At 39.7% G+C, this 26515-nt stretch overlaps 1 protein-coding gene across 4 annotated transcripts in view; it reads left to right on the top strand.

Moving 5' to 3' along the window:
- Positions 1-26515, top strand: part of slc8a3 (solute carrier family 8 member 3) — a 125632-nt gene that overhangs the window by 4025 nt on the left and 95092 nt on the right. For 3 of the 4 annotated variants that reach the window (XM_085142293.1, XM_085142292.1, XM_085142295.1), the window contains exon 2: positions 6911-8778. In XM_085142293.1, coding sequence (XP_084998419.1) covers positions 6998-8778 — 1781 coding nt within the window. In that variant the 5' untranslated portion in view covers positions 6911-6997. Of the gene's footprint in view, positions 1-176; positions 290-6910; positions 8779-26515 lie in introns of those variants that run through there. The other variant, XM_085142294.1, reaches the window with a different exon arrangement.

The raw sequence follows: 26515 nt of genomic DNA on the forward strand, positions 1-26515 counted from the left end.
ATTAGATGCGTTTTAAGATGCAAAAACAGGCGATAGCTGGATGCGGTCTGTCACTCCGGAGCGCTTCATTCTGCCCAGGCTTTAACCTGTCTGTCCGCTCACACTGCTCCTCGTGATTGTGCAGATATGATCCATTGCAATGGACTGAAATGGATTCGTGATACACTCTAATGGGTGTGTCATTAAAACAATTGGCGTCTGGCAACGCAACTGAAGGATACCGGTTGTTACAGCTTGCCGAGCTCATCATTGCTGGTGATTGGCTGAACAGCTGGACTTCCAGTTTCACGTATGTGCTTTTATGTTTACGTTTATATCCCGGATTCTCCTGTACGCTGTGTCTCAATTTGGAGTTGATATCTGAAGACGAGTGTCTCCTAGACATGTGCAGCCCAGGCCTGCATGCACACTTTAAGTTAAACGGCGGGCCTATAGTCTCTCCAGCAGGGATTCCCCCCTCAGGTAGTACTGACACTGGTACGGAGAGCGAAACGGCCTTCTGATGATTAATCAGCAACAGCTGAGGCTCCCTGTCTGCTGAGTCCATGTTTCACGGATCTCAGATAACCTCCTTAAACAAGACCCCTCTTCCCAAAATAGAGAAAGAGCAACTGTCTTGTCCATAATGCTATCTGCATCTGTCAGGACATATAGAAGGGGGTGCACAGTGATTACTATATGATGCACATGATAAGAAAATGTGCATTTCTCTGTTAAACCCTGCATGGTATACTTGGACACTTTTTAAAAACTGTTTTATAATCCACAAATTGTTTACTAAAAAACGGATTTGATCTAAGAAAAAGCTCAAAATAAAACTAACAAATATATTCTGTTCAATTTAAGGAAAACAACAAATTGACATTTTTAGAAGCTTTAACAAGAAGAACAAAAAACACTGAAATGATGATTTTGTGCAACACTGGCCTGTGTGCAGATTAACTGGAGGCTGCCCATTGATAATAAATATCTGTAACACTTTCAGTTCATGCTTTAGGCAATTTTTGCTAAAGGTTGTTGCTAAAAGTTGACAGGACTGCCTAATTTTAGCAAAATGAAATCAGTTTTAGGCTATGCTGTTGTTGTCCTTTGATAGTAGTCTCTGTTTGGTTTTCAGGCCTGTAGGTTTCATCTTAAAATCTCCTCAAAATGAAGCCAACAATCTGTTTGCATTTAATCTGCAGTAGCAACAATAGTATGACTCGATATTTGTTGTTAATTATCTAGATTAGTGACTCGTCTATTAAATGTGTTTGGTATATGTAGACCAGACGTTTGGATTTTTCACCATCACCATCAAGTTAAATTATACACATACACAAAGAACTCTGCATATTCAGAGTATCACTTGAACTTCATTTTCTTGAAGTAAAAAGTGTTTCAAAGTTGTGTGAATGGAGTTGAAATGTTTTCACTCTTAACTGTTTGTGGTTGAAGAGGTCACTGTTGGATTTAATTGGAAAACGTCAAATCTGATCTTTAGCCTTAATTTAGAAATGTCACTTGTGATGTGGTTCCTATGCTAATGTCCAGCATATGTTAATAACTTGGTTTTATCTGTTCATTTTTAGCACGTTTTCGGGAGCTGCTGAACGGCCTCGATTAAATGTCCCTGCATTCACAATGCAAAATACAATCCTTAAAACAGTAATTAGTATGCAAATTGTTCTGTGTAGCTCCTAATTTAGGGGTCACGGTTCTAATGGTGATGCACGTAGAGTAATGGGATGGTTAAATCTCCACTGCCTAACAGCACCCGAATGCAATTTGTGTGAAGATAGAAAATCAATATTTCAAAAACAAAATCCTCGCGGGGTCATACACCTGAACAGTCTCTCTGAGTGCTTAATGTAATTACTGTAATGAACTTTACTTTATTCCTTAAGATTATGTACTTTTGTGTCTTCGGTTATTCAGTCAGTGAGTCAATCAATCAGCTCCTCGCTTTTAGGGCTGCAAATGCGAGGAAGGAATTTTTACATGCATAAGGAATGACTGTGCCCTTAAAATGGCAAAATCTACAGCTTAGAAAAGTACAAGTGTTTATTATTTGTCTTTTGGGAGGCATGAAAATAAGCACGACTGTGGTTTACAGCTGAAATATTTTTTCCGAGCATGATTTTATTCAGCTTGTGAAATTTATAAGTCTAATGGGATAAGACAGGAGGCAGTTACCAAGCAATTGACTCTCTGTGTCCAGTGTCACTGTATGGCATTATATCTTTAAAACCTCTCTGTCAGCCTGGTAGTTTGCTCTTGGATTCGTGGGTATTTGGCTTGTTTGCCATTTTGTTTTACCTCTGTTTATCCAAGGCAGAGTGACTGAACACATTTGAGTGTTTTTCATCACTCCCCTTCCACACACATTACACTTGGAGGCACAAGAGTGCCGCTGCCTCAATTAAAGCTGCAGGAAATGACAGCAAAGTGTTAAAATCATAGGGGATCACAGCTCATTGGAAGCAGCTAGAATCAATAATTTTATATTAACTGCAATGAATGAAAGGTGCCATTTGTAGCGACGAATCAACAGCAAATTATCAGTTAACTCTGCAGGGCCCGTCTGTTCTTGCTTTGGTCCATCCATCTGTCTTCTTCTGCTTATCCAATTCAAGGTCATAGTGGGGCTGGAGACTCACACCAGCTGTCACAAGCTGAGAGGTCGGGTACACCCTGGACAGGTCGCCAATTTGTCGTGGAGCCAACAACCATTCACACTCATAACCACGGCCAATTTAGAATCACCAGTTAACCTCTGGCCTTGCAAAGAAGCCAGAGTACCCGGTGAGAACCCAGACAGGCCTGGCTAAAACAATCAAACTCCACACAGAAAGGCAAGGACCTTCTTGCTGTGAGGCGACAGTGCTAATCATCACACCAGCGTTTTACCCCCTTTTTGTTGGTCGTGATCTGGTTTTATCGTTTTGAAAGTGTTGAAAATTACCCCATAAGAGCGCTGTAATCTGCACAGCTCTTGCAGTGTAATTTTCAGCTGATTTGAGCGAAAAAGCTCCGAGAACCAGCTGCGCTCTACCTGTTCAGCACAACACTGGAGATAAACAGCGATGATATATAATGCAGCATTTAGCAGCTAATATATTTCCCACAGGAGTTATTACAGTAATAAGTTGGACAGGCAATGTACTTTTTAAATTCATGACCTGATTTTGAGTTGACACAATAGAAGATGATACACAGTAAAAACAGTGTGCGGATTTCAAATTATTTAAAGACTGTTAACTGAAAATACTACAAAGACGGAGTATCAAATGCTGAAACTCTATCGTTATTTCTTTCTAAAAAATATGTGCTTAGGGCAAATTTGAGCAAGCAGCACATTTAAAAAATAGATTGCAGAAGTGCAACAAAAGACTGTCACACCTGGTGGAACATTTCACAACAAAGCAGGTTAATAGGTAACAAGACAAGGTATAAAAAGCATCCCAGAGAGCCTGAGCATTTAAGAGGTAAAGATGAGTGGGCTTCATCTCTCTGTGAAAGACTGCATAGCCAAATGGAAAGGACTTTTTGGGGATTTAATCTCAGAAAGTATATAAAATCATTAAAAAAAAAAAAAAAAACAGGAAATCTGGTGACATCTAAAAGGCTAAAAACTGTTTTGGGAATCTGAAACAAGTTGTCTTTGTGAGGTTTGAATTTACATTTGCAAAGGGGTCTAATAGCAGGGCAGGGTATAGCAGCAGCCAGGCTTTGTGGTATTTGACAAAGAATGACAGTTTAACAAGTACAGAATCATTTAATTTAACAAAACTCACAGAATCCTTAAAAATTTCTATTGCAAAACAAAGTGGACTTGATTTTTGGGATATCGGATGGCGCGTCTTTAAAAACAGCCAACGTTCTGTTGTGGAAATCACCAAAAAGCAGCGCCAATGAACACAGTTCATCACTGCATCACAAATACAAGTTAAAACTCTTTCACTGAAAGAGAAAAACATGCATAAACATTTTCCAGAAATGCTTCCGCTGTGTGCAAAGGTTAAATATGGTCTGGTCAGAGAGATTTTGAATTTGACATCTTTATCAGGGGAAGCTTTGACTGTTTTAGCAGCGCAAAAGCACACCGTGCATGCATTACAACAGCATGGCCCCACTGTAAGAGGCCAGGTGTGAAACTCACCTGGCCTGTCTGTGCCTGTTCCTAAAGCATACACAGTGTTATTAAAAGTAGAGGTAATGCAACATAATGAATATGTCCCTTAAAACTTTTTAATTTGTTTTTGGTATAACCGTTCATTCAAATCAGCTTTTATTTCTTTATGGAAACAGCAGTGTGAATTAATTATTGTCATTCCCAACATGTATCATGCAGAGAGGCTGACCCTGTAATCTTAAATCCTGTGTGCCTCATTGCAGTTTTTACCCCTCCACCCCAGCTTGTCACCATGCAATAAAAATACAAGGAGAAGCTAGCAGCTCAGCAGTACTGCTCTTGATTTTAAAACAGGAAGAAGCATCTCCTTAAGCCTTTCTCAGTGGCTTCAGCAGCTCTTTAATACCTGCTTGTCAGTTTGACCATTTTCACATTTTTAAATTAAATGGTTAGTACGTGTTATTAGAGATTTATAGCACTAACAAGGGGAATGCACACATATTTAATTTAATTCCCCCCCAAGTTTACTCTCATCAGTGTCCAGGTCCAAACAAAGGCAAAAACCTGCGTTTTTAAATTCAAATTTTCTCTCGCTAAGTTATAACTTTGTCACTCAATTATTCTCCTGTTGGTTTTGTTTGTGCTCGGCGCTGTTGGTTCTCCCAGGGATTGCATTGCTGGCTCCAATCCATATAAATGGCTCTGCTGATTCAGTTAAATTTAAGTTCCTTGTCTCCAGCTTCTGCTGCCGTTTGCTGTCATCCCATTTTCTATCCTCCAGATCAGTGTGCTGTGCTGCAATCAACGTTTTTTTTTTAACATTAACATCAGAGGATTGTTACATCGAGCTGAGATTGCCTCTGTATCACCTCTAAAACGACTCATCTCTGTGGATGTTATTGAGGTTATGATCTCTCAAAAAGACATCATTATAGTACTGCAAGTGATGCAATTATTTATACCTGTGAACCATTAAATTAGAGATATTAAGGATAATTTATTCCAGAATAGATGAATTGATCTTATCAACGCTTGCACACGAGACCTTGACAGAGATTTTCCCAGTTTCTTGCAGATTTCACAGAAGGTATGGGTTACCATTGTCCTATCCAATATTTGGCTTTTGAATTGGTGTACTTTTTAAAATATGCCACCAACTGTTTGCTATGCACACCTCCAATAAAAGTTTTTTCAGCTTTCCAAATTAGCCAGCGGTCCACCCGGATGATATCATATCCAAAAACATCACCTGGGAGTTCAAGTAGTTGGTGTTATTGTAAGAGGCTTTCAGATTGAATGAGCTAAATCAAATAAGAAAGATGCATTACATTGCATAAAATATGTCCTTTAATGGATCTCTTTTTTTTTTCTGAGAGAGCTTTAAAATGCCATGGGTTTGTATTGTACACCTTTTAGTGCAGGGTGGGCCCAGAGGTAATCAACCCTTTAAGCAGGAATCAGAACCTAAGAATGCACTTTTTGTGTACAAATTGAAAAAAGACTTGAACTAGATTTAGCTCGACAAACGCAAAGGGAAGTGTGACAGTAATACAAAAATGTAATCCCCTGGTGAATTTTGGGTAGCGTTATTAACTTACCCTGCATGTATCTCTCTTAAGAGATCATTTTAATTCAGACTAAACTGCTTGTGAGCCTCAGGAGGTCCAGAAGTGTTGTGGAGGCTGCATAGAGGGTCCCATCCAACTCACTGAACCGTTAAACAATCGGGTAACACCAAGGAGAGAGCCTTTATAATAATTCCCCCCTGTGTTATATCATCGAAGTTTTGGGGTGGTCAACTGTTCATTATGCTCCTGCTGCCTTAGGCCCCAGCTGTTAGCATCAGAAGGATGGTCAAGTCGTATCTCATAAGAGCTGAAAAGGTGCGTAAAATGCTTAGCTAGGGCTTTTATTAATTTGGACAGTGTCTGCATTGCTATTGTAATGCTGCTCTCTCTTGCAGAAGTGGTAAGTGCGCGTTTAGGGCTCAGTGTATAATGAATTTGGATGGGACATCTGTAGCCTTTGTTTCACTTTGCCTCTTGACAATCTCCTGCCTCCCTGCTGCTGTTTTTTTTTGCCAATGCGACATTTTGGACAGTGCTTAGTTTGGCAACATTGCATGCCTGCTGAGCGAGCTGTTCGGTTCAGAGCTGTGTATTACCCGAGAGATTTCAGACAATCATGCTCAAATCCACATTATTTGTTGCATGTATCCACATCTCAAATCAAAATAAAGTTTATGATTGGAAATGAGCCCGCAGGCTGTAATTTTATTAAACTAATGTTGTCTGCATTGCTCACATATTCATTTACCGACCTGAATCGCTGAGCATTTTCGGAGATAACATAAAGATCTCATGAAAATGGTGTTTGTGAAGTAGAAAGCAGAAACCCAATTAAGCCGCACAGAAGGATGGTTGGATAATTTGAATTCTTGCGCTCATTTAAAATTAAGAAATTCTTTTCTTGCTTCAGTTCGTGTTTGTTTCTCCCCGTGAAATGCAAACACAGTCTTGCAGACTTGTACCACTTGAAGTTTAAAACGATGTGAAAATACCCTGAGGTTGGATACTCCTTCCATTATGTCATGACATTAAATATTAAATTATTATGCAACTATTGAGAATGTACTGTACTCTAGTACAATAATATTTATTTGGTACTAAAAATATTCAAGGCAAAAAAAAAAGCTTACAAAGCAATGTGGGACAGTTGCTGAAGAGGCTGAAAATAAAGTCTTTCATTCTTGTAATAAACTGTATAATATCTGTTGTTTCTGTCTGGTGTGTTTAGGTGGTGGGCGGAGGAAAGACACAGCCCAGTGCTGGATCCCAGAGGGACTGTCAGTGTGGTAAGGACCCTTGAGACGAAGGAGGGTGCATGGAGGGCTCAAAGCCTGTAAAACCAGGGTCTTCAGCCTGCCTCTGGTTGGGGCTGGTCTCTGTGGCTGTAGCCTTCCTTTGTACAGAGGCCCGGACCACTCCGAGCCCTCTGCTCAGCCCCAGCAATGGCACCTGCAAAGGGAACACAAAGTGTCATACAGGGATTATCCTGCCCATCTGGTATCCCGAGGATCCTTCCATGGGAGACAAGATTGCACGGGTCATTGTCTATTTCGTTGCACTGATCTACATGTTCCTCGGAGTATCCATCATTGCTGACCGTTTTATGGCCGCCATTGAGGTCATCACCTCCCAAGAGAGAGAAATTGTTATCAAAAGGCCCAATGGGGAAACAACCACCACCACGATCCGTGTGTGGAATGAAACGGTCTCCAACCTTACCCTCATGGCCTTGGGCTCGTCGGCTCCTGAGATCATGCTTTCTGTAATCGAAGTTTGTGGACATGAATTCAAATCTGGTGAGCTTGGGCCCTCCACAATCGTTGGCAGTGCAGCTTTCAATATGTTTGTCATCATTGGCCTCTGCGTGTCTGTCATCCCCCAAGGCGAGGTACGAAAGGTCAAGCACCTCAGAGTGTTCTTTGTCACTGCAGGCTGGAGTATCTTTGCCTACATCTGGCTCTACATGATCCTGGCTGTTTTTTCTCCCAATGAAGTCCAAGTCTGGGAGGGTCTAGTCACGCTGGCCTTCTTCCCCATATGTGTACTCCTCGCATGGGTGGCAGACAGACGACTGCTCTTCTATAAGTTCATGCACAAGAAGTACCGCACTGAAAAAAATAGGGCTGTCATCATTGAGACCGAGACCGAACGCTCCAAGGGGATTGAAATGGACGGCAAGATGGTTAACTCTCACTTCATGGATGGAGGTGCGACCAGCAATCTGATTGGTCTGATTGAGAGCAAAGAGGTAGATGAGTCCCGACGCGATATGATTCGCATCTTGAAAGACCTGAAGCAGAAGCACCCAGAGAAAGAGTTGGATCAGCTTGTTGAGATGGCCAACTATTACGCTCTCTCGCACCAGCAAAAGAGCCGTGCCTTTTACCGCATTCAAGCTACGCGCATGATGACCGGAGCTGGAAATATCCTGAAAAAACACGTAGCAGAACAGGCGAAAAAGAGCGCCAGCGTGCAGGAGGTGCACGTGGAGGAACCAGAAGAGTATGTTTCCCGGATCGCTTTTGAGCCTGCTGTCTACCAGTGCCTCGAGAACTGCGGGGCCGTTATTCTGACCATCACCAGAAAAGGAGGCGACATTAATAAGACTATCTACGTGGATTATAAGACGGAGGATGGCTCGGCTAATGCCGGGGCAGACTATGAGTTCACAGAGGGCACGGTAGTATTCAAACCCGGAGAGATGATCAAGGAAATAAGCATTGGCATCATAGATGATGACATCTTCGAAGAGGACGAGCACTTCTTTGTACGTCTCAGTAATCTGCGCGTCTTGGAAACTGAGGATGAGGTGTTGTCTGCCAACAGTCTCCCATATCCAAAGGCGGTGTTGGGGTTCCCCACTGTGGCCACTGTGACCATTCTGGACGATGATCATTCAGGCATCTTCACCTTTGAGAGTAACTCAGCCCATGTCAGTGAGAGCATCGGTATCATGGAAGTCAAAGTGTTGAGAACTTCTGGGGCAAGGGGGACGGTCATCGTGCCTTATCGCACTGTGGAGGGACTTGCCAAAGGAGGAGGAGAGGACTTTGAAGATACGTACGGAGAGCTTGAGTTCAAAAATGATGAAACCTGGTAAGACATTTTCTTTGTGTGGTTGGAGAGGAGTTGCTTTTTCTTATTGCGTTCTTGGTATTTTTAGTTATCAAGCTTATTCAAAATGAAATGCACCCAGGAGTCATTGATAATTTTGGGTTAGTTTAAACTTTATGATTGATTTATGTCTTGCTTTTGAATTTCAGTTTGATGCCGGTGTACCTTTCTAGAAATATTATACTATTTGATAGCTTCAAAGATATTCAGCAGTCTGCGAGAAGGCTGTGAGAAGCTCGTCGCATTTGCTTTGAAAAAAGATATTGTCTTCTTTGCCTGTTGACATCATTTAGTTTGGAGCATACTTTGATAACCTGTTCATGTGTAGCTTGCACTCATCACGCTGTTACCTTTAAATGCCTTTTTTTCTTTACATGGTTGAGTGATGTATCCTCTCATCTGAGCGTGCACTCTATATCCCCTTGTTTTCCCGTCAGGAGATTTTGCTTTGGTAGCAATCCTGCGTGTGTGTCGCATGCAAAAGGGATTCAACTTTTGGATTCGTCACACGAATTCGTCTCTAATCCTTGCTGTTTTTGTTTTGTCAAACCTCTGGATTTTGCTCACTTCCTTTTTTTGGTTTTGTTTCCGTGTCTCTCCACTTCAGCAAGCACGAAAGGAAACAGATATTAGAAGAGAAAATTAAACCTTCGTACATGGCATTGTTTTAGGTTAGCAGGTAGACTGTAGCATGATGAGACATGTAGGTGTGATTCCTCCATGAGGCAGCCCCGATTTAAAAAAACAAAACAAAACAAAAAAACCCCCCTGAATTTAATTTAGATAGTATACTTACGTAAATTGTGTGTGTTGTGTAGCCTTGTCAGCTGTACCATCTGTGTACAATATTGCCCAAAAACAACAACAACGGAAAAAACCCCAAAAACACATAGCCTTACAAATGAGTGGGCATTTTTGGCGGTTTTTGCAATAACACCAACATACCATAGTGTAGCAGAAATTTTATCAGGGCCATATATTGTATGACACTGCTGCATTAAAAAAAAAAAGATGTATACAAAGCAGTTCTCTAGGATACTGGCTTGTACACAAAACAGTGGCTCTTAAAAAATATTGATTTGTTTATTTCACAGCTTGCATCCGTTTGCCTCTCACATATTGGTCTGCAGGCACTGAATCAAAGTGACATGCATCTGTGACATTCCCTTCCGCCGCCAATCAGGACCCACTCAGTGTGCCGTGGCGGACTGGCAGGGACTGTGCTCCAGGCTGTGGGTTCCTGAGGGCTGAGGCAGCCCAGGGGACCGGGGGGTGTGTCGGGGTGATCACCATGCTCTCGGGGCCCGTTGAGCTCTCAGGCTTTTGCTTGATTTATGTGAGAGATGCTTTTTTGGAGCTGGGCTGCTGAGGGAGTTAGAAGGGAGAAATGCGGAGAGAGACTGCTGTGATGCTGTCGGCATTGTGAGGGAATGTTAGCGTATCGATCTGCTCATTGTGTTGAGCATCACGCTGCGAGCTTCTTACAGTGCGGCACAGCTTCAGTATGAGTGCACAACACTGTAAATTGATAAAGACCAGTCATGTGCTAGAAGCAGAATTAGCAAACGTTTCTTTAAAAAGGTACAAACTATTTTCGTTATTGTATATTGGATGCGTTCAATCTCACAATATAAACAAGCCAGGTATAAAAATGAGAATCCATGTTGAAATAATTAAAGGAATGCTTTTTATACTTTTTAATGTTTACCCTTAATCTAAACATGTAGCTTAAAGCCACAGCCTGCAAGCCTAGCTTTGCATAAACACTGGAAAAGGGGGTGATAAGCAAGCCAGGCTCTCTATAATGTTAACTAAATCCTCCTAACAAGCATTTGTAAAGCTCACTAATACTCTTTATAAGCATCTATCTTCGTATGGGGTGAACCATCTGGGTTTACATGATGGTGGATTTTTAACTGTTTCTTTCTTTGTGTTTTAGTTGTAGCTAAATTATAAATGATCAGATTTAAAAGTCCCGTGTAACAGAATGAAAGGCTGTATTTGCAAAATGCAAACACTTTTAACGCTTTGTTAATTTAAAGTAATCTTAGTTCTTATGTCACATGCAGACCAATTTAAGGTCAAATTGGCTTGGCAGTTAAAACCAATATGTAATAACTTATATATTCAACAAAAAATGGCCTTTAAAAATAATTTATCAATAATTAACCATTAGGTCTTAATTATGCCACTTAATTATTACTCTCCTGGTATTATATCTGCAATGCAATTCACAGAACACTCTCACTCTAAAAAAAAGACATATCCAAGAGTCGACCTGGCCTCCAGCTGTTTCCGGTTCTGATCTGATACCAATACCAATACCTGTACTGTCTACCGAGTATCAGTATTAATTATTATATCATATTAATAATCTGGCTGTCAGGAAGAGATTAGGAACCATTCTTAAACAGCTTGGATGTCACAAATATAAATATATCCAAGAATATAAATTTAGAACTTTTTTCTTTTGTATTTATTGATGAAATAATAAATGAAAACAGGCCCAGGATAAATACAGTAATTTATTTGCATTATTGTGCACTGGTGTCATTTCAAACTGCTGTCATTTGAAGTGACACCAGTGCACTTTCTCCTCAGGAGACAACTGAAGTGAAATAATATTTAATACTGTTGACAACACCATAAATAGCTCAACAACAAGTATTGCACTCACCCAACTCTCTTCTCTGACTGAATGTAAGTAGTAAAATAAACAAGCGATGGAGAGACTGATGAGAGAGAGAGAGACAGCATCCCGTCGTTGGAGCTTTTTTATTCTTGTCAGCTCACTTTGACCACAGTTTGCAGTGAAGTGAAAAATCTTTGCAGACATACAGATAGAAGCTGTTGGTGTAGCAGCGTGAGATACCTCCAAACTGCTGTCCCTCTGCGGTTAGCTTCCTCCATGCTACATTAACTCTGCCGATAGCTCCCGCCGTCCAGTGATGAAGTAAACTCGGAACAGCATAAAACTGAACTGAATAGATCGGCTCATTGTCACCGATAGCCAATCCAGCTTTTTGGGTCAGTATCGGTCCAATATCCGATCCAGATATCAGATCGGCTCTTTGTTACTCATCAGCACGTGTACTTTACGTCTCTATGATTCAAACAACTTGTGATCTAGAAACGCGTCCGCCTGTCCATGCATTTCCATTCCTGTGCTTTATTGTTACCACATCAGAAATCTCAGTACATTTTCTTTTTTATTGGAATTGCTAATGGATTCTTTGCAGTTTCTTTTACTTTGCAAAGCCCCTCAGTTTGACAGAACAGGACCTTTTTGGCATGCTGCGTTTGGCCCATGGGCCTTATGTTTGGCACCCTCTCTTTCAAACTCATTTTAAACTAAGAAAGAGCTAAATAAATGACCAAACACCTCCTGAAACATAGCCTTACTCTATTATACATGCACCCAGGATGTGAAAATTTGTGTTAACATTTTGCAATGAATTATGAGGCAAAGGTTAAGGACGGTGAAAAAAGTCAACCTTTGATTCTTTTAGCGAGCTCTAAAATCATAGTCTGGCTTTTAAACCAGTGATAAATATCAACTCTGAGGTTTTCACTGGCAGTGGAAAGAAGAGGCTGTGCACTTTAAGGAAGGAATTATATGGTACGCAAATAAAAAGTCAGTAAATAAGCAAGGGATTTATTTTTCCTGAAGTTATATAGACAGAACGTGTGTCAGTCTGTACAGAAGTGAAGGCTACAAAATAAGACTTTTGTTGCGAAAGCACATCCTGAAACATCGTAGGTATTGAACACCGTCAGTGTTGATGAATGTACTTGTATGCAGTAATGACAAATGTTGAATGAATTTTCAGTTAAGCAGTTAAAATATTGAAAATTGTCAAAAGCATCAACACGCTCTGGTATTAATATGAAAATTTTTGCTCCTCTCTGCAGAGACTATTGGATCTTTTGTAGAATGGCAGACTGCTGTTTCAGAACTCCCAACAAATCTCCAGAAATTTCCATAATTACACTTGGATAGTGATGAATTAGATTCGGTGTGTATCCATAAAAAAGACAGAGAGACAGAAAAAGACAGTGGAAGTGACAGCTTCATCCAGAAGCATACCAGAAGATTCATGAGAACATTTCCATGTACAAAACAAAAGGGATGAATGTGTAGAATATTCACTGAAGGCATAATTACAACAATGTTTCTTCTACTGCCTTGAAAGCTCTCCCCTGGGTCGTTTTCAAGCTCTTTACATGAAAAAATACTGAATTTATTTCCCTCCTTTGCGTTCACATTTATATTTAAAAATGGGAATCTTCTGTTTATTTCCATTTTGCAGGAGGATTCCCTGTTTGGCATGCATATAAAAACGCTGAGTGAGGGCAGAGTCTAAAGAGCAGGGCATTTTTGATGCCCTATAGGGCAATGAGACCACATAGTGCTTCCACTCTTTCACTCTTCCTTTTGTTCTCCCCATGTTTTATGAGGCATTGACTTTCAATCTCTTTTGACATACTTTGGTCCCATTGTTAACAACCAGACTGGAAATGTATTAGAGTCCTAATCTGGAGCTCTGGAATACATCACTTCACTTCTTAGCTGGACAATAGCTGCCATAGTTCAGTTATTGGTGCCAGTAATTATGGGCCAAGCCAACTGGTATGAATCTCATCAAGATAACATAAGCGTCTTATATTATACCTCTTAAATTGGTGGTCAAAACTGCTCCGTAACTTCTGACTCCAAGATTGCTTCCTAATAAATTATTAATTTTGGCTAATTTAACTGGTGCACATTTCAGAAATTCATAAAAGGAATTCACAGACCAGTGGGTAGCTACCTCTCTCATTTATAATTGCAACTAACCATTACCATAAATTGATTTGTATCACTTTTAGTTTTTTTCCTAATCAATTAATTGATTACAAAATTCCAATAAAAACAGTCAAAAATCTTTCCTAATCAACACTCAAACCCCAAATACAATCCAAATGTATTTGATTTACAATATTACAACAATTTATTTATTAAATTATTAATTTCATTTAAATTAATAATTATTTAATTTAATCAATTATATTATTTAATTAGATTAAGTTTAATTATATATGTTAGAAATATGATTATTTATCAATAATTATTAAGCAATGATCAGTGAATACAATTGCTGCAGTTGTATTCATTAATTAATTGATTAGGATGAACATAATAAGACATTTGGGAGTCCTAATGTGGTACAAAATCAGCATCTTTCATAGATAAAGCTCATCTTATTTACCAATAAATAGATATGAGTCTGATATATCTAAGTTCAGTGCAGCCATACTAAACCAACTACTTTGTTTTTCCCCTCTTACACATTTTAAAAAGCAAGAAGGATTAACATATCCAGTATTTTACAGGAAAAAAGAGATCCCATTGTTACAGTTGTGCAGCTTAGTAGTAGGGTTGGGTACCTTTTGAATGGATAATGGTACCATGCTAAACGCTTCACTCATTATCAAAAAATAAATCCAAACAATAAATTATGGAAAAAGACAGATTTTTCTGTCAATTTATTCAGCTACTTGATTATTTACTTGGAGAAGATGTTGATGAAGCTGTCAGTGTCTCACTCAGATCTCATCAAATCATCATAATTCATAATCCATAGCTTCTTATAGGTTAGTGACAGATGTGCTAACATTAGCTGCAGCGTCTTTGGTAAATTTGACTTTCAGGCTATCACAACTTTACCAAAGACAACGAGAACAAAAGATACCCTCACTTTCCTGGAGGTTTCTGGCTGACGGTGGATTGGCAAAAAAAAAGTGACGCACCAATAATTTCCCAATGATTGCCGGCATTTATAGTAAAACTTGAAAAAGTGCAATATAACCAGAAATAAAGAAAGTTCCTTGTTAAAATAAAAGTTTTGCCTCAGAGGTGCAGCTAACATGTTTCAAAAGTCACAACTTTTGCTTTTAAGGCACATGGTTTCTGTTTCCAATTTATGTCACACAGTCTCACCACAGCTCAGAGAGCAGCTGGGCAGTGTTTGGAGAGAATTAAGTCACTTCAATTCAAACTATGACTGCAGCCATATGCAAGCAAACCAAGCAATCATAAGGAGTTTTTTGGCAACTGGTTGGGAAATAAAAAATTTACTTTAGCGACAGATGGTTCTCTGATCAGTCTGTAAACCTGCATTACTGTGGTTCCAGCAATCGCTACCATTCAGCAGTCACCAACCTCCACCAATCACTCACAACCGGTTGGGGAATACTGATGGTCACAGTCCAGTCTCTAGTCCTATATACATGAGAGCTTATGGAGTTGATCCTAGACTGTCAGCGTAACTGTCACAGTCCACAACGATGGACAAGTTACTATCATATGCTCACGTATTTGCAAAACCTCACATTGGTTGATCATCTCCTGTTTCAGCAGCTATCCTCAAAGCAAGTCCTTGAGTTTGAATAATTACTTAAGAAAAATGACTATTGGCTTCTTCCCTGACCTGAATATCCATGTGTGTTGAAGAAGACACCTCAGACTTCTCAGTCTTCGACTGAATTTTTGTTTTGACAAATGAATAATCAAGAAAATTACTGAAATATTAATTGGTAGTAAGCCTTTGTGACCCCTCATTTGTGTCTTTGGGTTTGAGGGGTGGCTGTTCTTATCTTTAGCTCAGGAGCCATTGGTATTAAGCTGCTGAGAATAATAAATGTAGGCCTCTGTTTCCTTTGACCCATTAAAGATAACACAGCTGTGAAGTGGAGATGCTCCATCCCCCGGAGAGACGGCTGTTTAACCAGGCACTGAAAGATTAATAAACAAATGAGTGGTGTGCAGCAGACAGACCTGAATCACCTACAGTAATTGCCACAGTAGTTACGCCTCTGTGAGCACGCCTCTGTGAGCACGCCTCTGTGCTTGTAAACTCACCTTATATTTTTGTATGAAAAACATTGCATTGGGGGTTGCATTGTGCTCATAGGAGATGAATGCCCACCTCCCCTAAATCCCCTCACGCAACATTTTTCCTTAATATCTAAGGACTGTGTAGCTATAACCCCCTCTGGGTGCCATAACTGACAGAACACATGTCCACACTGATCCTCATCCTGCTGACCACTCAGCTTTACCTCCTCCTTGGGGGAAAGATTCTCCTCACGTGTAGGTTAGCATCAGTCAGTTTTTGGTTCCTAAAGGTGATATTTTTTAATAGGTATTTATATTATAGCTGTATTTCGTATTGAAGCTTGCTCTAAATCAGGTTTTAGATCTCACCCTGGGTCAACACACCTGAATCACATGATTAGTTCATTACCAGGCCTCCGAAGAGCTTCAAGACATATTGAGAAGGTAATTTATCCATTTAAATCAGCTGTGATGGATCAAGGACACATCTAACCTGCAGGGACACCGGTCCTCGTGGACTGGGATTGGGGACCCCTGCTCTAAATATAGAAATTTGAATGTTGATATTACATCAATTCAATTCAATTTATATAGCGCCAAATCACAACAAAAGTCGCCTCAAGGCGCTTACATCAGCCATCTTTGCTCCCGAATTGAGTCCAATTTTAGCCTGTGTATCTAACTCTTGACCTGCATGTCACCAGATCGATAAATCAGTAGTTATGGGTCGGCCTTTGAAAGGTCACAGGTCACCAATACTATTAGAGTTCATCCTCTTGGGGACGATGGGTGTTTCCATTCCATGTTTTCTTTTTCTTTTCTTTTTTTTGCAGATAAAGAAATATTTCTCTCATTAAATGAATATTCACCTGAAGAATTAAGTCAGTGAAGCGTCCTCTGCAAATCACAAGTGTTTGTTGTAAGTTTCATGCCAATCCAGCCAAGAAACTTCTGCAGGAGACAAAGATTTTTTTACCTAATTGTGACACTAGGGAAATAATCTGGGAATCACACAACACGACACGAATTGCTGTGCTTGAGCCCCCAGTGCTTGTAGCAGTTCTTTGTAGAAGAGCAAGAAGCTTTGGGCTAGATTATGATGACAAATTGTTAAACATCCATCTTCCTAGAAAGATGAAGCAATTTTGAAGTGGTCTGTTGTGACCAGTGCCACAGTGAGTATGCACATAACTTCTATAGCTAGAGTTTGCAGTTTGCTAAGATGACAAGTGATGCATTGAAGAGTGTTTCTGCCTGTTTGTCAGCAGCTAAATAGTCTGTAAAGAGCTTTCATGAGGATGAAAAATTACATCTGGAATGGCTGAAATTAATTTTTGGAGGCAGTTTTTCCTTCAGTTCCTTCCAAGTGGTTGTGTTGCTCAGCAATACTTATGCTAAAGCTAACCTACCTGTGGCTGCAATGCAAAAAATTTGCTTTTTTGAGTGGTAATTGGTGCAGCTAGATGTTTCCTTTTACCATCAAGGGTCAGTCTTCACTTCATAGAAGCTGTATGAGCTTAAGTTGAAAGGAGCACTCTTTACATAGGTTTTGCATTATTCATTAAGGTGTATTCCAGTTGGCTGGAGGTAAATACAGGGCTACACCTCCAACCAGTCACAGCCATGAAAGGTCATAAATAATAAAAAATATGATATAAATAGCTTCTGGAAACAGCCTACTGGAGGACAGATGAGAGTCTGAGCTGTAAAGAAAAAATAATCAGAACGATTGGATAACATTACAAAAAAGTATAAAATAGTGAAACGAAAGCCAAACAAATGTTTCACACAGGCTCTAACCACAACCGCAGACGTACAGTAGCAAAAGATTCATGAAAACATTTCCTCTGCCAACTTAGTGTACCTTTTGCACTTTGGTCTTACTTACAAATACCGTAGAGGAACACGCACATACAAACACACACCAACACATTTAATCACGTACAGGTTTAGTGGTAATAAATATGCTGCCTGTGCGTTTGTTTCTCTCAGTTGGGGAAATGCAATTAAGTTAAAGCTTATTTATAACACAGTTCAGTGCAGGGCGTGTCACCAGCTCTGAGCCCCCCCCCAACCACCCTCCAGCCCCAGAGTGTGTAAATCTGACTAGGATTGTATATTCAGGCTCCCCAAACTTTTGACAGCTTCTCCAGCCTAATGGAGTTAGGATGGAAGTAAGTGCATCAGTTTGACCCATTTGACTGTCAGAACATTTAGCTGCAGATGTTTTAACAAAGGCACCCTGCACTAATTTACAATTTGCTTTCATTCTATAACAGATGACTATTCATAGCTAAAGAGATCTATTCATACGTGGTGATTTAATAGTGCAACGTTGTAATTTTAAGTGCTCATTCAACAGAACAGTGATTCTTTCAGAGACCAGCATCAGCATTGCATTGTAGGGCTATTTCACCTTAAATCTGCAGGTATTCAAAGCAATAATAAAATGTTTAAATAATTCAGCAAAATGCCTCCTTTAATTAACCCCAAGAATATGTGTTTACCCTAAAGTGTCACACACTTGAAAATGACTCCCATCAGCTAATGTTAGAGGCTAAAATTAACAGAGGTTGCACTAATAAGTGAGCAGTTTAAAAAAAAAGAAAAGATAAACGCTATTGTTGTGTAGCCATGTGAACATTTTCTATTATGCATACTACAGTAAAATGCTCATTAAAAGGGTTAATTTTTGAGAATTATAGGACTGAAAATGGCTGCTGTGGAGTGCAGTATCAGTCTTTAGGTTCATTGGTCCAGATTGATGATCATCTCCTCTACAGACACCATAAAATACTGAAGAAGCTGATTTTTATGAAATTTAGTTCAGACAGAGATCTGTGTTTACCCCCACGACTAATTCAATCGCTGTAATGCTTTTTGTTAATATGTTAATAATCTCCAACTGGACATTGTCAGTCCAACAACCAGTGATTGCAAGTATAGTCACGGTGCTTTGAGTAACCATGCTATCAAATGCTTAAAGTGCACAACCTGTAAGGTCGTGAATCGCACCAAGTCACTTGTTTACTTAGCCCAGGTTCCAGGACCAGTGTTGGGGAGTAACGGAATACATGTACCGCCGTTACGTATTTAAAATACAAAATATGAGTAACTGTATTCCGTTACAGTTACCGTTTAAAAAGGTGGTATTTAGAATACAGTTACTTTGTTGAAATAAATGGATTACACGGCGGTACTTCCCTGTTTCATGTTGTGGCGGGTCAGGCCTGTTTGGGTTTTGTTTGACAGCTACGTTCTGATGTTCCAGGTGGCAGCGTTACGGTTGCCATGGTTACAGGGTTACGCTTTCTCTCTGCGTTTCCTGGGTGAGAGAGCGCCTGTTGTTGTTGTGCTAAGCTAATAGACAGAATGCTACCCATATAGCTCTAAAGAATGTAGCATCATAGGCAGCGTAGTCCGTGCTGCAGGGAGAATGGACTGCTGTACCCCTTATGTGTCTGTGACCGAGGGAGGGAGAAAAAGAAAAAGTACGAGCTGTCATCGAGCAAAAACGGGAGCTGGAAGCATGTAAATATAATAATAACCACTGCAGCCAAGAAGAGTGCCTGACGAGCCCAGTTGTAAGTAAGCTATTAAGACTCGACTGTACACCGTGTTCGTGTTTTCCTCCAAAAACAATAAGTTCTGTTGGAGCAGCTTTTCAACGCCTCTCTCTGTCTCTCGCTAGCAAAGTTGACCCAGACAACAAAGTAAAGCTATTTTTCGGCTACGAGCCGACACAGGACCCACCATATTAGCCAGAGGTCCCTTTACTACGGTTCGGAGCCGCGGACCTTCAGTAACAGTAATAAATCACAGCAATGGTACATTCATGTAGTTGTAAACAGCATGATAATATATTAAGTAATCCAAAGTATTCAGAATACGTTACTCTCATTGAGTAACGTAACGGAATACGTTACAGAATACATTTTGGGGCATGTATTCTGTATTCTGTAATGGAATACATTTTAAAAGTAACCTTCCCAACACTGTCCAGGACCCATCGGAAGCTCAAAAATTTGCTGAATGAAAATTTTCGCATACACTGCCATGGCATCAGATTTACTACACTGCAAATCTCAAAATCTTACCAAGTATTTTTGTCTTATATCTAGTCAAAATTACCTCATTACACTACAAGACACAAGACACAATCAGATACACGGCAACATTTCAGTAAGCTAAAGGAACTTGTTTCAAGACAGTGAATCTTGAAACTAGAGAAAAACAAGAGATTTTTCACTTGTTCCACTGGCAGTTTTTTTTTCACTTAATACAAGATATTTTAGCTTTAAAATCAGTTTTTCCAGTGTAGTCATACTGATGTCACTTTCTCCATAGAGATATCCAAAAACTCTTGATGGCAGGTTAGGTTTTAATAACAGATAATCCCAGGAGTTACTGAGTGAAAAAGTGTCCAGTACATTTATTTCTTACCAAATACTACAAAATGCTAATGATTTTGTAGTATTTGTTGGGAAATATAATGCAGATCCTCCTTAAACGCATCCTGTTCAGCACAGCAACATCATAGCTGATGTTATGATCATATGCAGCCTGAAACCTGAGCGTGCTGCGGTATTAGATATGTGTCTTTAATTAGTGCGAGCTTGTTTGTGAGTCGACTATTCAAGCACTCTGAGGCTGCCTTCAGTCATATAACATGTGCTGTAAATAGGAACTGCCTGCTGGGAAAAACATTTGATGTTGGCCTCTTAGAGGTGACAAGTAGGATATGTGGGAATTCTTCATTGGCTGTGATATCTACAGCTTGACATAAAAACATGTGGAAGTATGTCAGCAGAAATGGAAAGACAAAAAAGAGCGAATATTAAAAACATGTCCATGATGATCTAGTAAAGTTTTTAGAGAAGTATTGATTTTCTAAAGTCTGTAAAAAAAAATTTAAAAAAAACTTTCCAGGTTGTTTTATGCTTCGATTTGGAAGCTGCACATTTTTAACTGAAAGCATGGAAGTGGTAAACTGGAGGTTGAAGGCTGTTTACCATTAAGCACAATGGATGATACTTTACCCACAGGGACTATAAAAGTCAGGACACTTTGACTGTTACTGCTTCAATTTTGACTTGTGGAGGCTGTGCTAGCTCTTAGCTTTTAGTTATTTATAGAGCACTTTTCAAAAATGTTGACAAAGACAGAGCCATGTGTTCTCGCACTTTACCTACTGGAAGAATAAACAAATACAACAAGCTTACATACAGGCAAAAGTTTTAAGATCTTTAAGATAAGAAAGGGCTATACGACTGCACCTAATGAATTATTCTCCTAATAATCAATTGCAGTGACATTATCAGAAATGCCAGTTTGCATTTAATCAGGCTAATACTTCATATTGCAACTTATAAGAAGCAATCTTCTCATTCAATGGTCTTGGAAAAAAGCTTTTTAAGAGACTATATAGTTTTCTTTTTTTAGTAATACTAATTTATTTTTCTGCCAGTCACTTCATCTCTAAATGTGACTGTGTTTATCCCCTCTTTAGTTTTACACTGGCGTTGATGTCTTTTTTTTTTTTTGTGTAAGTCTGGATGTAGATTCGAACTTGAAAAAAGGGGACGGAGAGTAGTGTTGTTCAATACAGGTCACTGCTCCCATTTTGGTCCCTACCTGCCAGGGCGGCGGTCTGTGGTGCCAGTGGAGGTGCCCTTGCTGCCCCTGCACCTACATCCAGCATCTGCATACTTTGATAAAGGTCAGTCTCGCTTCACAGCATCTTCCTCCATGCACAGCGCAGCAGCATTAGGACTAGAAATCGATACGGCTCACAGAGAGAGGAGCTAAGGTTGCAAAAGGCTGAAGGAGATGAGAGAAGATGTCAGCTTTTTTTCTCCCCTGCTCTTGTCTTATTTTTGTAGTCCCTTAAAGAACAATAGAAAAGGATATGGGAGAATGGGATGTGTTTGCAAATGTTCAAATGTACTATGGTGAATATGTGAATTTGGCTACTGGCATTTGATGTCTGACCAATATACAAAGTGCTTCACTGAGCAACCCCGGAGGCAGATGAGAATCAGTAAAGCTGAATGAATGAATCTGAATTACGTCTTTTTTGTAAACATTTCTCACGTTTATTTCCCTTCCTTCTGCAAAAAGAAAAGAAGCAGGGAATTTGTATCATCCTTTTTACTTATTGCGGAGGTGTCTTTGGTGTTGACTGTTAATTGCTGTGAGTTTTTAGCACTTCATTTCCCAGAGATCACCTGTCAGTCCTGGAGAATAATTTGACATCTTTCATTTTTCTGTTTTTAAGTTATTATTTGTGTTTCCTTTCTTTTTCTATTAAGTGCTGAATTTATATGTCAGTTAACTGGTAATTTATAGTCTAATATTGTATTCTGCAACAGCTTGTAGAGTGGTTATTGATTGGTTGCTGGCATGGAATTGGTTGAAAATAGCCATATGCTGCTTCAGTAACCTCCCTGCTATTGCTCTGTTCGCTAGCACGTGGTTGTGGTGATCTGTAGTTTGAATGGAAGATGCCCACTTGTCTGCGAACTATCACAAACTACTGGTCAAGCAGTAGCAAAACTGTGAAAAGTGCAACGTGAACTGGAAACAGAAAACACTCACCTTTAAAATAAAAGTTGTGCCTTTTGAAACACGTTCCTGCAGCTCTGCAGACACAGCTTTATTTCACTTTAGTTTGTATTGCAACGTTTTAGAGCTGTATGGAAGTGTATGGATGGATGAGCTAGTGGCCTAGCTGACATGTCACTTAAAGCTGCCACAATATTACATAAACTTAAGGCTTATTAAAATTTGAACTGTGAGTTATAAATAAAATCACCCCCTGTGCGCTTACTTTTGAAGCCGACCTCAAGTGGCCAGTAGAGGAACTGCACCTTGGTGCTAAAATATTAAAATGTAATTGTATTACATGTAACTGACTTTGGTAGCTCTCTTTCTGCTAATATGTCCAGTCGATCTCTGTTATCTTCTGGTCAGGTCAGTGAGTGAAATGCATCAGCCTCAGGTCCATCATTCACTCCCTGAACTCAGACAACTGTCGTGCCACAATGTAGCGATCCATGCAGAGCATTCAAGGAAGCTCACATTCAGCTGTGTGTGTGTGTTTCTTTCTTTCATCTTTGATTATCCAACTTGTAGCAGTCTTCTCTTGCCACAGTCCACCGCCCCTGCAGTGGGGTTTTTGTTCTCTTGAAACACCCCGAACAGATTTTTGTTGTGATCTCTTTCCAGTTTTACCATGTAGACTGTCCACAGTACCCTAGCTACCCTCTCCTCTCCTCTCCTCTCCTCTCAGGCTGGACCAGCATGCTCTGTGAGCAGCTCAGGGGACCTTCTTTGGGGGGGGGGAACTAATTTCTCCGTAATATTCCCTGGATGCTGCAGCAGAAAATACGCCAGAATGCATCAGTAGTTCCTCGCTCCTCTTTCCTACACTGCAAAAACTCAAAATCTTACCAAGTATATTTGTCTTATTTCTAGTCAAAATGATCTCATTACACTTAAAATAAGACACAATCAGCTACAGGGCAACATTTCAGTAAGCTAAAGGAACTAGAGAAAAACTAGAGATTTTTCACTTGTTCCACTAGCAGATTTTTTTCACTTCTTTTAAGCTAAAATATCTTGTATTAAGCGAAAAAAATATGTCAGTGGCACAAGTCTCTAGTTTCAAGATTCACTGTCTTGAAACAAGTTCCTTTAGATTAGTGAAACGTTGCCCTGTAGCTGATTGTGTCTTATTTTAAGTGTAATGAGATAATTTTGACTAGAAATAAGACAAATATACTTGGTAAGATTTTAAGTTTTTGCAGTGTATCCTGTTTCTGCATGTCAACCCTCACCCTTCATCTCTTTCCTATGCTGCCTCCCATTTCTCCTGTTTCCTTTTTCATCCTTTTCCTGTTGGGGCAGCAGCTCTTTGGTGCAAAAGCAGGCGTGACCTCAACATTCACGTATCAGCTGTTTTAAAAGAATTGCTTGATTTGTGTTTTGAAGCTAAATTAGGGTAGGCAGTGAATCTTGCTTTGCAGAGCCAGCAGGACTTTTCTATATTTAGCTTAAAAGACTGGAGACATCGATTCTTAAATATTTTTTGGTGTCCGTGAGGAACTGCATAGCTGGACAACATCTCAGTGAGAATGCAGAACAAGACAAAGTGAATGTTGTGTCATAAATGCACTTTGTTATCATGAATCCATACACTCTTATTATCTACATGCTTTGTATTATTTAGCATTTCGTCTGCCTTTTCTTGTTTTCATCTTACTTATGCAGCTGTATTTGTCAGATCACTTTTATAAACAGCAGAGGTGGAGACTCAGAGAGTGCATTTACTCAGCTCCTGCACTTAGGCACATGTGCTTTACTTAGACATTATCATTTTACAGTACTTTATATAGTTGTTCTATACAGTTTCCTGCAAAGTTTTGAGCTACTTTTTATTTATATTCTACTTTTGCTTTCTCGATTTTTTTTAAAGTGGTCTTCAATAATATATATTTTTGCTTCCTGAAAGTCGTTTAAAGTTCCTCTTTGGACATTGGCTGCTTTTTCACTCATTATCACTCAAGTCTTTGTACCTTCAAGTATAAAAAAAGGAACCTAACTTAAGGGATGAACCAGTGTTATGGCTACACATAACAGATCATTTGATAAAAAACCAATTTTAAATTGTATGTTTAGGCACTTTTTAACAGCCTTTTGCAAAAATACATCATTTGTTCCCATTTCTTTAGCTCAATCTATCAAAAATAGAAAAGAAAAGGCAGTTTAACAGACAGCATGGCGTGTAGTGTGGCGTTAAAAAAATCTGAGGAAACTGGACAAGTGGAGAAAAAAGAAGTGACAGGTTTAAAAAAAAAAAAACTACAGCAGATGAACAGTATGTGAAAGTTATGTCCTTACAAAACAGGAAGGAAAATTCAGCAAGGATGACAAAGGCCCTGAGAGGTGCTTTGTCTCAGTGGAAGGGTGGCTGCCAAGAAGCCATTTAGGAAGGGAAACAAGGAGAAAACAAGGTGGAGGCTCAAGCCACAATTTAGTCAGTGGTGTTGCAGCCAATACCAAATATTAGCTTATTAGAATTTTACAAACTCTGTTCTTGTCTTTTATATTAAATTTCTATTTTTCTTATTTCTGATTTCTGATTGTCCTCACAAAAATATAAAGAAATGAGGGGTAGCTCAATACTTTTGCACAGTACCGTATCACGACTTGTACTATGATGTATCGCAGTAGTGGAAATCATTCATTTGAGTTTAAATTAGGAAACAATCTGCAGATAAAACTGTTACATCAGAAAGTCAGTTAATCCAGTTAATTCAATGAATAACACAGATGAAGGTTCAACTTACCTCACCATAATAAGAAATAGTCTAATTTTGGATTTCAGTGGAGAAGCCATGCTAAAGTTGTGCTAGGATACTTTAGTTAAAATCTCAGGTGTAGATATTCCCAAAATATAGACCGATATATCGCCCAGCCATAACTATGCTCCACAAATATGTATACCGACAGCCTGTGACTATCCCGCTGCATAATGAGTGCTTTTATTTTTCCAAGTTGGTGAAAAAACATTGGCAGTGTGGTTCAGACAGTCCTATCATAGATTCATTGTGTTTGGTGAGCAGCACTGTGTGTAAAAAGACAGGAAGAAAATGCCAGCTTTTGATTGGAATCGCTTTGATGAGAGGCAGTGTGTCTTAGTGCTCGTTTGTGACAGATAAATCTGAGCTCAGACAGATTTGTAATCAGTGGAAAATATTTTTTCTTTCTCTTTTTATGCATCTCTTCTCTGTCCAAATCCCTTTTCCCCCCCGTCTGTCTCAACTTTCCTTCTTCCCCCTTGAGGAAGAAAACAATCCGGTCCCTGAGGCAAAAGCTAGCCAAACACTCTCCCTGGTGCCTCGAGGACAGAGCTGAAGACAGACTGCATGCTCGACACATATTGAATGCTTGTCGGGGTGCGTTTGTGAGACTGAGTGTGTGTGTGTGTGTTTGTGTGTGCGTGAAATTTCTCCCTGATGCGTCTGTGCCGGTGGGAGAGAGGGAGAGGAAATAGATCTTGTGTTCCTCCTAATCCTCCCTGTTGATACTCGAGTGGCAGACTTATTAGACAACGTACGCTTTGCACCAAGGGAAGGTTTGCTCTCAGGGCTTTCCACGTGCTTCAAACCCACAACAGTAGGTGCAAAATAAAGGGTCCTCTATGCAGTGTGCCACATCCCTTAAGAGGTTGAGAATTGAATGTGGTAATAGCGCAGCAATCCCTCCCACTTAGGCTCACAACAGGGGGAAAGATGCCTGATAACTATATTCCTCAAGGATTTATTGGATAGCACAATATGAATCACTACAGGGAACAGGAAGCATAAGCCTCGGGTCGGCTAAGGTTGCGGGTGATCCGATGAACTTTGCTGAACAGCAGAAAGATATCCCGAATCCAGGAAACCTCTGGTCTAGTCTTTTGTTTCAGTCCCTTATCTTTTATCAGTACATTTCTCTGGCGTCTGTTTCTGTCGTGTTGTTTTTTTCCCAGCATTTCTGTTTTGTCTCCTTTCTGGGTGAGCTCCTTTTTGTAATTCCCATTGGGTTTTTTGGCTCTACCTGTGGAGTTATATTTATATTCCTCTTTTGTTTTATGTGTTTTTAGCCTTCATTCTAAAAAGCCTGCACATTCTTAGTTCTAAGAAGTTGCGTCTGCTTTGCCCGCCCCAGGAATCAGACATCACATTTTTATGTGCTTTGGTGAATGCAGACATCTTCAGGTCCACATTCAACAGAACTTGAGTTTTGTCTATAGAGATAAACTCTGTGCTTGTTTCCCTGTCTGTTGTGCTTCTTCAC

Source organism: Neolamprologus multifasciatus, chromosome 19, assembly GCF_963576455.1.
Source record: "Neolamprologus multifasciatus chromosome 19, fNeoMul1.2, whole genome shotgun sequence".
NCBI lineage: Eukaryota > Metazoa > Chordata > Actinopteri > Cichliformes > Cichlidae > Neolamprologus > Neolamprologus multifasciatus.